General features: G+C 34.9%; 1 protein-coding gene across 1 annotated transcript in view; it reads left to right on the top strand.

Moving 5' to 3' along the window:
* The window catches only part of HtrA2 (HTRA2-related serine protease), a 54,435-nt gene that overhangs the window by 19,934 nt on the left and 18,261 nt on the right, over positions 1-16,240 (top strand). The window contains exons 3-4 of the mRNA XM_081734378.1: positions 299-385; positions 3,641-3,835. Of these exons, the coding sequence (XP_081590504.1) occupies positions 299-385; positions 3,641-3,835 (282 nt within the window). The remainder of the gene's footprint in view (positions 1-298; positions 386-3,640; positions 3,836-16,240) is intronic.

The following is a 16,240-nucleotide window of genomic DNA, read 5'->3' as shown; positions in this document are numbered from 1 at the left end:
ATCAGCTGTTTTCTACCTTGTGACATTCAGAGATCGTATAATAGGTCTCACTTCACATTTGGCAGGATTTTGTATTATGGCGGCCATACTACCTTTCTGCTACTCGTACGTACATAACTCCACTCGGACGATTCTATCTTCGTTCAAGCACAGAATACGAGATCATGCTCCTGCGCATGCTGAACTTCATCAGTGTTGCTAACCCCGCGCTTTTATTTTTTACACGCAGCTTGTAATTTACAAAGTTTTACTAATATTATGCTAGGCATTAATCTTATACTTTCCATTTTGTTTCTAGGTGCGACTGAACGATGGCCGAACATTCCAAGGAGTCGTCGAAAACTATGATATGCACTCAGACCTTGCAACCGTGAGAATCCCTTGTGTAAGTGAAGTTCAATTTGTTAAAAAAAAATTATCTCAGTTCTATAACTTTGTCACAGTCCTCTCTTAAAAAGTATAAAAATAATATTGATCTGAAACAAACAAGTGACAGTGCGAAAGATCTATTTGATTGATTAAGTTTTTTACGTTTTCGATTTTTTTGAGTTCTTTAAATCTCTGAATGAATCAGCGAAACAGGTTGTTGGAAGAAAAAAGCAAAATCTTGAAACAAATTAAGTGAAATACATGTATTTAAAAAGGTGCAGAATAAATAGCTGTAACTGTTCAGGAGAACTCCTAAAGACGCAACAAGTAAAGTAGGTTCACATTTATCATTTTTAAATAGTAAGTAAATATTATTATTATTATTATTATTATTATTGTTATTATTATTATTATTATTATTATTATTATTATTATTATTATTATTATTATTATTATTATTATTATTATTATTATTATTATGTATTCTGCCCGTCGGTAGGCCTTGGATTGAATAGGATTTCTTTTAAACCCCTTAAAGTTCGAGTCTGGATTTTTTTCCCCACGTTTCCCAAACTTTAGCCTTCCTCTTTTAACGTTTAATATTTCCTTGTATTTTTCAGATCATTGATCAGTTGTGTTCTTCCTCTTTCTACTCCTCGCTTTCCTTCTTTCCTGCTATTGGTTGAGTTGTGTTGATATTGAGTGTAACGTCTTGTTCAGCAGCGAGGTTATATGAGACGTAGACCTACTGATTAACGTGGAATCCGAACCACATGAGCTCCCACCGGAAAACGAACCCGGGTCTCCCACGCCAAAGGCGCATACACTAAGCGCTTAGGCGCGAAGAAGCTCTTTCCTACTGTGAGTTATGAAACCAGACAAAATCCGCTATATCCATTCCCACTTTTAAAGTTTCAAGTTTATACATTGATTATACCTTAAGGAAGATGATGAATCTTAGTGGATAATAATGAAAAAGTTGCTAAAATTAAGATAATCAGAACAAGTGGAGAATCCTTTAAAAAAAATCACACACTACATTATCGACCACAAGCACATTTAGCCTCCTCGCTGTCCTAATCTGTACCTTTGGTACAATCATTCAGCGTTCGATTTTTGGAGAAGAACATCGAACACATTGCAGTAGTTCAGATTCCTATTTGAACTGTAAATCCCATTCTATATCATCATCATAGGTATTCTGTCTCTATTGGCAGGTCACTTGCCGCTGCTGAGAATCTTCCATGCTCCACGATCCTCCGCTAACTACTTCGTCTTCGCGTATGATCTTTCTGTTTTTATATCATCCATTAATTGTAGTCTCCTTCGCCCCCTCCCTCTCTTTCCCGACACCATACCCTCTAGGACGTCCCTCATGATACAATCTCTTCTTAGGCAATGTCCCAACCAGTTTCTCTTCCTCTTACTATCTAAAAGTGTTCTTTTCTCACCCACCATTTCTAACACACTCTCATTCATTTTGCGCTCGGCCCAACTAATTCTTTCCATTCTTCTCCACACCCACATTTCGAAGGCTTCCAGTCGATTTTCGTCTCCTTTACGTAATGTCCACGTTTCCGCTCCATACAGTACAACACTCCACATGAAGCATTTTATGAGTCTTTTTTTCAACTCTTTATTCAAGGTCCCACAAAACAGACTTTTCTTCCTCCTAAAGGCTTCTTTTGCCATTCCTATCCTTGCTTTTATTTCACGTTCGCACTTCATGTTATTATTAAGAATACTACCCAGATATCGAAAACTATTCACTTGCTCTATTTTCTCCCCTCGTACTTTTATATTTGACACAGACCCCTTCGTTCTAATCACCATGGCTTTTGTCTTTCTAACATTTATTTTCATCCCATATTCTTCAAAGCCCTTTCTCATTTTTTCTAACATTTTATTGATTTTTTTTTTGTTTTTGTTTTTGTTTTTGTTTAGATTCTGCAACAAGCGCCATATCGTCTGCAGATCTTATGCATCTAATCATTCTACCTCCTACCGAAATGCCATCATCATCATGTAAACTCTTTTTCACTATCTCTTCTAGATAGACATTAAATAGTGTTGGCGAGAGGCAGCATCCTTGTCGAACTCCCCTTCCAATTGCACTCTCTTCCGTCAGTTCTTCTATCCTAACACTTACTTGTTGGTTCATGTATAAGTTTCTTATGAGTCTTCGTTAGAACTCCCAACAACAATTCCCAATTCACGCGGTCAAAAGCCTTTTCTAGATCAATAAATATAACTACACCTCTTTCCCTTTTTCTATAAATTTTTCACCGATCGCCTTTAATAATCCAATTGCATCTCTTGTGCCCTTGCCTCTTCTGAATCTGAACTGCTCCTCCTCAACTTCTTTATTTGTTCTTTCATATAACCTTCTGTTCAGTATTCGGAGCAGAATTTTAGCTGCATGAGATATGAGACTAATAGTTCTATATAGCCTCACGTAAATACAAATGAATCAACCAAACACACTTGACGCAGAAGCAAACAAAAAATCTTCAGCACAAGACGTGAACACTCTTCTATGAAGCCATCGTTTTTCTATTTTAACATTTTAAGAGAATACAGTAATAATTTTCGAGTCTGAAATTTTGCGATAACGGTTTCAGCATATATAAATAAATTAAATAAGTCAGTCTTTTCTTTGTTTTTCTACTCCCCTAAAAAAGGTGAATTGAGTGGAAGTACATTTAAAGCATACATAAAAGTTGTTAAGCGAAGACAAAGACTATGCAGTTAGTATGTAATTCTGTTCCCATACAGTTCGTATTAATTTTCGTCTTTTTTCTCGCCTTTTTATTTTTTCTGTTATGCACAAATATTTTGTAGTCCTCACTGGTCTAGTGGCTAGCACATGTGTTTTTGGTTCGATTGCCAGTTTCAGAGCCTGGAAATTTGAAGGCATTACGGTGGTTGGGATTCCACCTGAAACTATTAAGTTCACGTTTCATATAGTTTTAGTCTGATAAGGACGCTAAAACAAGCCAATCGATCTAGAAATATTTTGCATATTATACACGTATTGTGGATATAGATTGCAGACTTCCTAATTAGTGACAAAAGTTTGATATTACATTTTAGAAGTGTCTTCATCCTAAATTACCATGAAGGATTGAGTGATGAATACCAATTAAACGAGTATATTCATGTTATTTATAACAAATGCCCTTGAAAGTGTTTTTGTGTTGTACTTAGGTGTAACTAAAAATGAATTTAAAAAAAAAAGCAGAAATAGGAAATTATATTTCTTGTATTGCAGAAAAACTTGCCAACAATGAAATTAGGATCTTCTAGCAACCTTCGACCAGGCGAATGGGTTGTTGCTATCGGAAGTCCATTAGCACTTTCCAATACAATTACTGCCGGGGTTATTAGCTCTGCACATCGATACAGTGCGGAATTGGGTCTCCGAAATAAAGACATGGAATATATCCAAACAGATGCTGCCATTACGGTAGGTATGTAAAGTAAGTTTTGTAATTTTCAGTAGAAAGAAAATGGTAATAAATAAGCAATAAGAATAATGAAGTTGTTTAGTTATGTTGTTTAGCTGTAGCACGTAAAGTAGAATATCAGTGGGGCATATGTATAAATGGTTACTTGCACGTGATCATGTCAGCAGTTTGTGAACTTTCCCAATGTGGAACTACGATAGTTTTAAATTATATGCTAAGCCTATCACTTCCGGTTTCAGTAGAGTGGTACAGAGAGAGATAGACACTCAGAAGGAGGGTCAGACAGTTTTTCTATAGGACTTGCCATACCTATGTATGGCACAGTTTGGAAGTCTATAACAACACTTTACAGGAACACTTAGCTTTCAAGTCATGACTTGTCAGAGCATAGAAAAGCGAGGAGGCAAGAAAATGAATGGTAAGAGGAATTAAAAGCATCTGGTCGTGTGTCATTTTTATGTTATTTTAAATGTTTTCATGGAAGAACAAGTAGCAAGGTCAATGTCAGAGCAATTCCTACAATCTGCAGATAAAAACATTATAAATTTCACCTTGTTCTTTCTGTTCACAGTTCATGTTATAGATGTAAGTGTCAAACTCAAGATTGCACCTTAAAGACTGATGTTGATATCAAACTTCCAATATGCAGTAAGCTCACCTCAAAAGCTCGTCATATCAAACGTGTCTTATGCCATAGACATCACAAAATATGCATGTTTCATAACACTATTCGCAGAAAATTACCTTAAAATCCTGTATTATCGTAATTATTTTGAATACTTTAAAATTAATACTTAGTTAGCTTAAAATCATCAATACTCATCAAGCATAGACACCCCTTTTCCATTAATTTTTATCTGAAAGGGAGAGAAAGTATGCAGAACTGTAATTTCTGAAGATCTGTCATTTCGAATTGTCTCGTAGAATATCATCGTACCCTCTATTTCTTGTAGACACTCACCTACCCAACCCTCTCAATACATCTTCAGGGAAACTGAACAAATATTCTTCAAACAGAGTTATGATGTTAAGATTTAAAGGGAAAAAAGAAGGATCTAGTGGTGGTACAGACATGGGCACCCGACGACTTCGCATACAACTAAAGAAGTAAAGGAAAATTACAAGAAAATAGAAATTATACACAAGAAGAAGAGAGGTGCATGCGTAATTTTAATGGGAGATTTCAATGCAGTTTTGGGAGAAAAACAGGAAGGTAGTATCATAGGCAACTATGGTTTAGGTGAAAGAAATGAAAGGGGAGACGGATTAGTCAATTTCTGTAGACAGAATTCACTAGTAATTGGAAACACTTGGCTCAATCAGCACAAGAGAAGAATATATACATGGAAACCCTCAGTAGACGGTCGAAGATATCAGGTAGACTGTTACGATTCAAGACAGGTGTCAGAATAGCTTGAAGAATGCGAAGACCCTTCCTGGGGCCATTTCATATCTCTAATTACTATTCCCTTCACTTTCGTTGGAATGATATGTAACTTACCGAATACTGTTAGTGCATATTAGTAGTAGGCCCCCGCGTATATTGAGCCGAGTCAGCAAAAATTTTTGTGACGTCATAGGTCAAAGGTCAATGACCTTGGCCCGGGGTCAATGACCTAGGGGTACCTAGGACCACCCCCTCTAAATTTTGGCAGGGGTACCTTGGCCCACCCCCTAAATTTTGGCAGGGGTACATAGGACCACCCCGCTTAAATTTTGGAAATTGCCAAATCTAAAAATTTGGTATGGTAGCCTAGGACCATAGTATGTACCTCTATCAGTATTGGGTGTCTATGTCGTTCCCTTTTATGGGTAAAAAATTGCCAAAAATTCAAATTTCCAGGGTTTTTGACCTAATTTATCCCCTTTGATGAGGTGTTATTACCCTATATAGTTATATGGGCGTATACAGGGGTCCATTACCTTTCATAACATATGGGTATATTAATGCACCCCTTGAAAAATTTGGGAGGGGTACCTTGGCCCACCCCTTAAATTTTGGAAATTGACCAATTTAAACATTGGGTATTATAGTACAGGACCCTAATATGTATTAGGTTAAATTTGGGTGGTCCACCTCGTTCCCTTTTAGGGGTACAAAATTGCCAAAATATAAACGTAAGCAATACGTAGTACCACGTGTTTGGTTTTTGGTCGATTTTATCCCCTTTGATGACGTGTTATTATCCTATATAGTTATATGGTCATGTATAGGGGTCCATTACCTTTCATAAGATATGGGTATATTTGTGCACTCCTTTAAAAATTTGGGAGGGGTACTTTGGCCCACCCCTTAAATTTTGGAAATTGCTCATTTTATATATTTGGTATTATAGTACTGGACCCTAACATGTATTATAATAAATTTGGGTGGTCCACTTCGTTCCCTTTTAGGGGTACAAAATTGCCAAAATATAAACGTAAGCAATACGTTGTACCACGTGTTTGGTTTCGACCCAAGTTATCCCCTTGGATGAGGTCCTATTACCTTATATGGTTATATGGTCATGTATAGGGGTCCATTCCCTTTCATAACATATGGGTATATTGGTGCACCCCTTTAAAAATTTGGGAGGGGTACATTGGCCCACCCCTTAAATTTTAGAAATTGACCATTTTACATATTTGGTATAATAGTATAGGACCCTAATATATATATATATATATATTACTATAAATTTGGGTGGTCCACCTCGTTCCCTTTCATGGGTACGAAATTGCCAAATTGTTAGTACAACCACGTGTTTCGTTTTTGACCTAATTTATTCCCTTGGATGAGGTCCTATTACCTTATATGGTTATATGGTCATGTATAGGGGTCTATTACCTATCATAAGACATAGGTACATTTGTGCACCCCTTTAAAAATTTGGGAGGGGTACCTTGGCCCACCCCTTTAATTTTGGAAATTACCCATTTAATATATTTGGTATTATAGTATAGGACCCTAATAGAGATTACTATAAATTTGGTTGGTCCACCTCGTTCCCTTCTAGGGGTACAAAATTGCCAAAATATAAACGTAAGCAATACGTTATACCACGTGTTTGGTTTTTGGTTGATTTTATTCTCTTTGATGAGGTGTTATTACCTTATATGTTCACATGAGCGTATACAGGAGTCTATTACCTTTTATAAGACATGGGTATATTGATGCACCCCGGGAGGGGTACCTTGGCCCAACCCTTTAATTTTGGAAATTGCTTAATTTCATCATGTGGTGTCATAGTACTGGATCCTAATATGTATCATGATAAATTTGGATGGTCCACCTCGTTCCCTTTTAGGGGTACAAAATTGTCAAATTTTAGTACAACCACGTGTTTGATTTTTGACCTAATTTATCTCCTTGATGAGGTCCTATTACATCATATAGTTATATGGTCATGTATAGGGGTCCATTCCCTATCATAAGACATAGGTACATTTGTGCATCCCCGGGAGGGGTACAATGGCCCACCTCTTTAATTTGGAAATTGCTCAATTAAACATTTGGTATTACAGTATAGGACCCTAATATGGATCACTATAAATTTGGGTGGTCCACCTCGTTCCCTTTTAGGGGTACGAAATTGTCAAATTTAGGTACAACCACGTGTTTGGTTTTGACCTAATTTATTTCTTTGGATGAGGTACTATTACCTTATATGGTAATGTATAGGTGTTCATTCCCTATCATAAGACATAGGTACATTGATGCACCCCGGGAGGGGATTCGGTATCATAGTACAGGCCTCAACATGTATCATGATAAATTTGGGTGGTCCATCTTGTTCCCTTTCATGGGTAAAAATTGCTAAAATATAAACATAAGCAATATGTTGTACCATGTGTTTGGTTTTTGGCCCAATTTCTCCCCCTTTGATGAGGTTCTATTACCTTATATGGTTATATGGTCATGTATATAGGTTCATTTCCTATCATAAGATATGGGTACGTTGATGCATCCTTTAAAAATTTGGGAGGGGTATCTTGGCACATCCACTCGGTTTTAGAAATTGTTTAATATAAGCATTTGGTATCATAGTACAGGTCTTCAATATGTACCATTATAAATTTGGATGGTCCACATCGTTCCCTTTTCATAGGTAAAGAACTACCAAAAATCAAATTTCGGAGGTTATTGACCCCTATTTAGCACATTATATGGGTATGTACAGAGGTTTATTACCTTTATATGTTTATGTTCCCTTTTAAATTTGGGAATTATCAAATAACAAAATTCGGTAAACGTTTTCTAGGACCCGTTGGTATTCCTCTTATGGCCAAATATTCAAAATTTAAAGGTTATTGACCGGCTTTATTATTGAATAAGTACAGGATTTATTACTTTTTTCATAAGACACAGGTGTATTTGTGTACCAATCTTAAATTTTGGAAGGGGGTACATTTCTTATTGTCATATCAATAATTGGTAATTGTTCTTAAAATTGGATAGTATCTCATTCATTGGGTAAATTATTAGGATCACGTGATCGGTTATTGACCTATGGTGGGATTAGGAGTCCAGGACATTGGTACATTGAAACTTTGTAGGATAATTTGAGAATTGTCAAATGAAATTACGTCATTGGTTTTGATTATTCCCGCCAAATATAAACGTAAGCAAGACGTTGTACCACGTGATTGTCCTTGATGAGGTAGTGTACAGGGATTCATTTCCTTTGTTGTGGTACTTCTTAAGTTTGAGTACATTAAACAGTTGGTTCTACTCAGGTAAACAATTGACGGACATTATTGACCTTATTGATATGATTAATTCTAAGACTTAGGTATATCAAGAGAAGTATTCTTTAAATTTGGGAATGGTGATAAACAGAATTTTAACATAAGGTGCGAAATTTGAAACAATACATTGAACTTTAGTCACAGCTCATAGTCTAAGATCATTGGTGGTGATTCATTTGAAATCTGATAGCTAACCTTATTGAATCTTATGACTCATAGACGAAAGGCAATACATGCTACAACACTGGCAAAGTTATTGTTAATGCAATTTGATTGGTTGATCACTATCTTTCCTGCAATCTGATTGGTTGATCACTATCTTTCGTGCAATCTGATTGGTTCAAATCTTTGCTGTATTCAGTTTTAAGTTTTGTTTAACATTTAAAAATCTTGGTTTCGTTCAACATTTTGCACTCACTGATAAATATGATCAAAACCGTTTATTTGTTAATCGAATAGTTAAAAACCGGATAAAGTTTGACGGTTAACCGTGAAACGTAAAATTTTTTGAAATTTTTTGTTTGAAACTTTTCGTTTGAAATTTTTGTTTGAATTTTTTTGTTTCAAAATTTTGTTTGACATTTTTTTGACAACTTTTGTTTCAAAAATTTTTTTTGTTTAAAAATTTTTCGTTTGAAATTTTTTTAAATTTTTTCGTTTCAAAATTTTGTTTAAAATTTTTGTTTGAAATTTTTCGTTTCCAAATTTTTTTGTTTGAAATTTTTTGTTTTAAAATTTTGTTTGAAATTTTTTTCGCTTCAAAATTTTGTTTGAATTTTTTTTCGTTTGAAATTTTTTGTTTGAATTTTTTTTCGTTTCAAAATTTTGTTTCAAAGATTTTTTTGTTCTAAATATTTGTTTCAAAGTTTGGTTTGACATTTTTAAAAGTTTGTGCACTTATTAGTAAAGAACTGGAACTGTTTAGAACAAAAACCTCTGGCAACATTGTGGTGCAATAGTACACGTCAGAACATGGTGCAATAGTACACGTCAGAACATGATAATAAAACGTCATCAGTTTTGCATCATCGTTCGAGTTAGTATTCATGATAACATCATCATGGCTACTTGTCTGCAGTTTCTAAACACGCGTGATGTGATGAAATCATTTACCAAGATTACTGATTTACAACAGAATGTACCTCATAGAATCTTAGCTAGCCAAATGATCCCTACAGAGTTTGGATTAAGAATCGTAGTGAATCTTGAAAATGATAAGAATATAATTTTACCAGCAAGATATTTACCCATGGAAGCATCAAAACAAGAAGAACTGCTGCGTTTCTTAAATACTGGATCTGTATCTTTATGCTATAAAAGACTCTTGGGTCGAAGTCATCAGTTTGAATTTAGTACACAGCCGGATTCGTCAGCAATTGTGATGAAATCATGAATCAGCACATCAGACATAGTTGTATGAATTTGGTTGGTCGGCAACTGTGATGAAACCGTGAATTCAAACGTCAGCACATGACGTCAGCCGTAGTTCTATAAATCAACCAATACCGTGAAATCATTTGAGCAAGTGCTTTTCAGGAGGAAAGATGTGTACTTCTAACGATAAAGAGTTCATCTTCGCAAGCTATTATCCAATAAATATATTTCAAACAAAACATGTGATGATTGGTATCAGTGCTAGAACATTTGAACCTGTGATTCGATTGGGCAAAGCAGAACAATTTGGTGTACAACTGACCTGTGAAGAATGGCACGAATCGACCAAATGAACGATGAGCTAAATGTGACCATAGTCAAATCATTAGGCTCAAATCATGAAGTGGTCCTCGAAGAGAAGATGGTGCTGTTACGTAAAAGAGTACATTCCATGTCCCTCGCAACATGGTGTATCTAACGGAAACAGAATGGAACAAATTCATCAGCGTATTTCAGTGTGTGAAACATGCAGTGGAAGTGTGCAACAAAACCAGTATATTCCTGAAAAAATGTGTTATGCATATTGTACAACATGTATCTAGATATTGTGACGGTTGTCAACATCGTTCGTGGGTGCATACCTGTATTGATAAACAGTTTATTTGTGATCAAATGGACATTGAGTTTCCACCAATTGATATTGCACTAGACCTTAAAAGACTTCAACTGGAATTAAAATTATATGCTAAAGACAAACTAGTGCAAGAAGTTCAAAATACATTGTATCGACAATATCCAGAACCACTATCTGGTATGGATGTATGTGGAGTGTAATAAAATGATCCATTTCAATGAATTGTGTTTTTTCATTTCAAGTACAACCCCAGGTTCTGACGTGTACTATTGCACCACAATGTTGTCAAAGGTTTCTGTTCTAAACAGTTCCGGTTCTTTACTAATAAGTGCACAAACTTTTAAAAATGTCAACTCAAACTTTGAAACAAAAATTTCGAGAACAAAAATTTTCAAACAAAATTTTGAAGCGAAAAAAATTTCAAACAAAATTTTGAAACAAAAAATTTCAAACAAAAAATTTGGAAACGAAAAATTTTAAACAAAAAATTTTAAACAAAATTTTCGAACAAAAATTTTCAAACAAAAAATTTCAAACGAAAAAAATTTCAAACAAAAATTTCAAACGAAAAAATCTCAAACAAAATTTTGAAACAAAAAAAAATTTGGAAACGAAAAAATTTTCAAACAAAAAATTTCAAGCAAAAAAATTTCAAACTAAAAAAAAATTTACGTTTCACGGTTAACCGTCAAACTTTATCCGGTTTTTAACTATTCGATTAACAAATAAACGGTTTTGATCATATTTATCAGTGAGTGCAAAATGTTGAACGAAACCAAGATTTTTAAATGTTAAACAAAACTTAAAACTGAATACAGCAAAGATTTGAACCAATCAGATTGCACGAAAGATAGTGATCAACCAATCAGATTGCAGGAAAGATAGTGATCAACCAATCAAATTGCATTAACAATAACTTTGCCAGTGTTGTAGCATGTATTGCCTTTCGTCTATGAGTCATAAGATTCAATAAGGTTAGCTATCAGATTTCAAATGAATCACCACCAATGATCTTAGACTATGAGCTGTGACTAAAGTTCAATGTATTGTTTCAAATTTCGCACCTTATGTTAAAATTCTGTTTATCACCATTCCCAAATTTAAAGAATACTTCTCTTGATATACCTAAGTCTTAGAATTAATCATATCAATAAGGTCAATAATGTCCGTCAATTGTTTACCTGAGTAGAACCAACTGTTTAATGTACTCAAACTTAAGAAGTACCACAACAAAGGAAATGAATCCCTGTACACTACCTCATCAAGGACAATCACGTGGTACAACGTCTTGCTTACGTTTATATTTGGCGGGAATAATCAAAACCAATGACGTAATTTCATTTGACAATTCTCAAATTATCCTACAAAGTTTCAATGTACCAATGTCCTGGACTCCTAATCCCACCATAGGTCAATAACCGATCACGTGATCCTAATAATTTACCCAATGAATGAGATACTATCCAATTTTAAGAACAATTACCAATTATTGATATGACAATAAGAAATGTACCCCCTTCCAAAATTTAAGATTGGTACACAAATACACCTGTGTCTTATGAAAAAAGTAATAAATCCTGTACTTATTCAATAATAAAGCCGGTCAATAACCTTTAAATTTTGAATATTTGGCCATAAGAGGAATACCAACGGGTCCTAGAAAACGTTTACCGAATTTTGTTATTTGATAATTCCCAAATTTAAAAGGGAACATAAACATATAAAGGTAATAAACCTCTGTACATACCCATATAATGTGCTAAATAGGGGTCAATAACCTCCGAAATTTGATTTTTGGTAGTTCTTTACCTATGAAAAGGGAACGATGTGGACCATCCAAATTTATAATGGTACATATTGAAGACCTGTACTATGATACCAAATGCTTATATTAAACAATTTCTAAAACCGAGTGGATGTGCCAAGATACCCCTCCCAAATTTTTAAAGGATGCATCAACGTACCCATATCTTATGATAGGAAATGAACCTATATACATGACCATATAACCATATAAGGTAATAGAACCTCATCAAAGGGGGAGAAATTGGGCCAAAAACCAAACACATGGTACAACATATTGCTTATGTTTATATTTTAGCAATTTTTACCCATGAAAGGGAACAAGATGGACCACCCAAATTTATCATGATACATGTTGAGGCCTGTACTATGATACCGAATCCCCTCCCGGGGTGCATCAATGTACCTATGTCTTATGATAGGGAATGAACACCTATACATTACCATATAAGGTAATAGTACCTCATCCAAAGAAATAAATTAGGTCAAAACCAAACACGTGGTTGTACCTAAATTTGACAATTTCGTACCCCTAAAAGGGAACGAGGTGGACCACCCAAATTTATAGTGATCCATATTAGGGTCCTATACTGTAATACCAAATGTTTAATTGAGCAATTTCCAAATTAAAGAGGTGGGCCATTGTACCCCTCCCGGGGATGCACAAATGTACCTATGTCTTATGATAGGGAATGGACCCCTATACATGACCATATAACTATATGATGTAATAGGACCTCATCAAGGAGATAAATTAGGTCAAAAATCAAACACGTGGTTGTACTAAAATTTGACAATTTTGTACCCCTAAAAGGGAACGAGGTGGACCATCCAAATTTATCATGATACATATTAGGATCCAGTACTATGACACCACATGATGAAATTAAGCAATTTCCAAAATTAAAGGGTTGGGCCAAGGTACCCCTCCCGGGGTGCATCAATATACCCATGTCTTATAAAAGGTAATAGACTCCTGTATACGCTCATGTGAACATATAAGGTAATAACACCTCATCAAAGAGAATAAAATCAACCAAAAACCAAACACGTGGTATAACGTATTGCTTACGTTTATATTTTGGCAATTTTGTACCCCTAGAAGGGAACGAGGTGGACCAACCAAATTTATAGTAATCTCTATTAGGGTCCTATACTATAATACCAAATATATTAAATGGGTAATTTCCAAAATTAAAGGGGTGGGCCAAGGTACCCCTCCCAAATTTTTAAAGGGGTGCACAAATGTACCTATGTCTTATGATAGGTAATAGACCCCTATACATGACCATATAACCATATAAGGTAATAGGACCTCATCCAAGGGAATAAATTAGGTCAAAAACGAAACACGTGGTTGTACTAACAATTTGGCAATTTCGTACCCATGAAAGGGAACGAGGTGGACCACCCAAATTTATAGTAATATATATATATATATATTAGGGTCCTATACTATTATACCAAATATGTAAAATGGTCAATTTCTAAAATTTAAGGGGTGGGCCAATGTACCCCTCCCAAATTTTTAAAGGGGTGCACCAATATACCCATATGTTATGAAAGGGAATGGACCCCTATACATGACCATATAACCATATAAGGTAATAGGACCTCATCCAAGGGGATAACTTGGGTCGAAACCAAACACGTGGTACAACGTATTGCTTACGTTTATATTTTGGCAATTTTGTACCCCTAAAAGGGAACGAAGTGGACCACCCAAATTTATTATAATACATGTTAGGGTCCAGTACTATAATACCAAATATATAAAATGAGCAATTTCCAAAATTTAAGGGGTGGGCCAAAGTACCCCTCCCAAATTTTTAAAGGAGTGCACAAATATACCCATATCTTATGAAAGGTAATGGACCCCTATACATGACCATATAACTATATAGGATAATAACACGTCATCAAAGGGGATAAAATCGACCAAAAACCAAACACGTGGTACTACGTATTGCTTACGTTTATATTTTGGCAATTTTGTACCCCTAAAAGGGAACGAGGTGGACCACCCAAATTTAACCTAATACATATTAGGGTCCTATACTATAATACCCAATGTTTAAATTGGTCAATTTCCAAAATTTAAGGGGTGGGCCAAGGTACCCCTCCCAAATTTTTCAAGGGGTGCATTAATATACCCATATGTTATGAAAGGTAATGGACCCCTGTATACGCCCATATAACTATATAGGGTAATAACACCTCATCAAAGGGGATAAATTAGGTCAAAAACCCTGGAAATTTGAATTTTTGGCAATTTTTTACCCATAAAAGGGAACGACATAGACACCCAATACTGATAGAGGTACATACTATGGTCCTAGGCTACCATACCAAATTTTTAGATTTGGCAATTTCCAAAATTTAAGCGGGGTGGTCCTATGTACCCCTGCCAAAATTTAGGGGGTGGGCCAAGGTACCCCTGCCAAAATTTAGAGGGGGTGGTCCTAGGTACCCCTAGGTCATTGACCCCGGGCCAAGGTCATTGACCTTTGACCTATGACGTCACAAAAATTTTTGCTGACTCGGCTCAATATACGCGGGGGCCTACTACTATATTAGTGTAGGTTGACTTTTTGGCGGGAGAGAGGTTGGTTTCCATGCAGTGTTGGCATGTTAAATAGGGAAAAGTCGAAAAAAGAACATTTTTGATGTTAAATCTAAAAAAAATTCCATAGTTACTTCCTTTTCTTTATTAGGTACTGCAGACAGCTGCTATACATCGTATAAATGTCTATTTTATTGTAATTCCAAAGAGTTATAATTTGTACCAGCTATCAATTAGTGTGCTTGCTATATTCGTTTAAACTTAGAGCTGCGACTTCTTTCGAAAATATTCAGAGTAATACTGAGAGAGTATTCAGAGTTTCCAAAGTGGTGGCTTATGCTCAACTTTTACTTTTGGAGAATTCATGTAATTTGAATTAGAAAGATATAAAATATTCCTACAAACTTCTTTGCTTGTATGATTAATTTTGTAAAATGATTTGACTACTAGGTAATGATTCCTATTCCTTTCGGTCCATAAAATTAGTTAATATCATATGATTTTCATTACTAAAAACATACTTGAATTCCCACTGTATCTATGTTTGTCTTCTGAATTGGGCTTTGCAAAGTTTTTGGATACTCTAAAGTTTCCGATAATGAATTGATATCCAAACTACATAGTTTCTTATAGATATTAGTGAAAGAAGAAACAACTGATTTTTTAATACACCAGATCCTTTGCAGATGTGAATTCTTATAGGTGCCTTCCACTTCAACTCAGGCAACAAAAAAATAAATAAATAAATTAATTAATTAATTAAAAAATACAAATTAAAAATAAAATTGTACCATCACCATCTCAGATATTGTTGAAACTTTTTAAATAGAAACTATACGTGTTTTTGAGGGACCCATATTTTTTGTTTTATCGAAAAAAAATTTCCCGCCAAGTAATGGGTCATCAAAAACGGGGAATACAATGTATGAATTGTAGAAAACATGGAAAATGGTCAAATTCGGAGCCCCACCATTCAGCTATGGAGACAGGTAGTTATAATTCTTGTGATATGTACATAGGAATATAAATAAACTATATTTTATTATAGTTAGGTTTGCGCATGAACATATTTTTGTACATAAATTAACAAATGAACGTCAGTTTATCTAAAAAGTCGAAGTTCGCGATTTTTTTTTTGAGCACTTCCGGTTCGAATTTTAAATTTCTTTTTTCACAGTTGGTAAGACATCGTTACCTGTTTTACGAAAAAATATTTTTATCGCTTCTGTGTGCAATCGTTTTGTTGCAAAAAATTCGAGAAATTGTCAAATTTTCAAAAAATCGCCATTTTGGGTGCCATTT

The sequence above is a fragment of the Thermobia domestica genome, chromosome 12 (assembly GCF_964235325.1).
Source record: "Thermobia domestica chromosome 12, izTheDome1.hap1.1, whole genome shotgun sequence".
Classification (NCBI taxonomy): domain Eukaryota; kingdom Metazoa; phylum Arthropoda; class Insecta; order Zygentoma; family Lepismatidae; genus Thermobia; species Thermobia domestica.
This window is presented reverse-complemented; position numbering and strand designations above follow the sequence as displayed.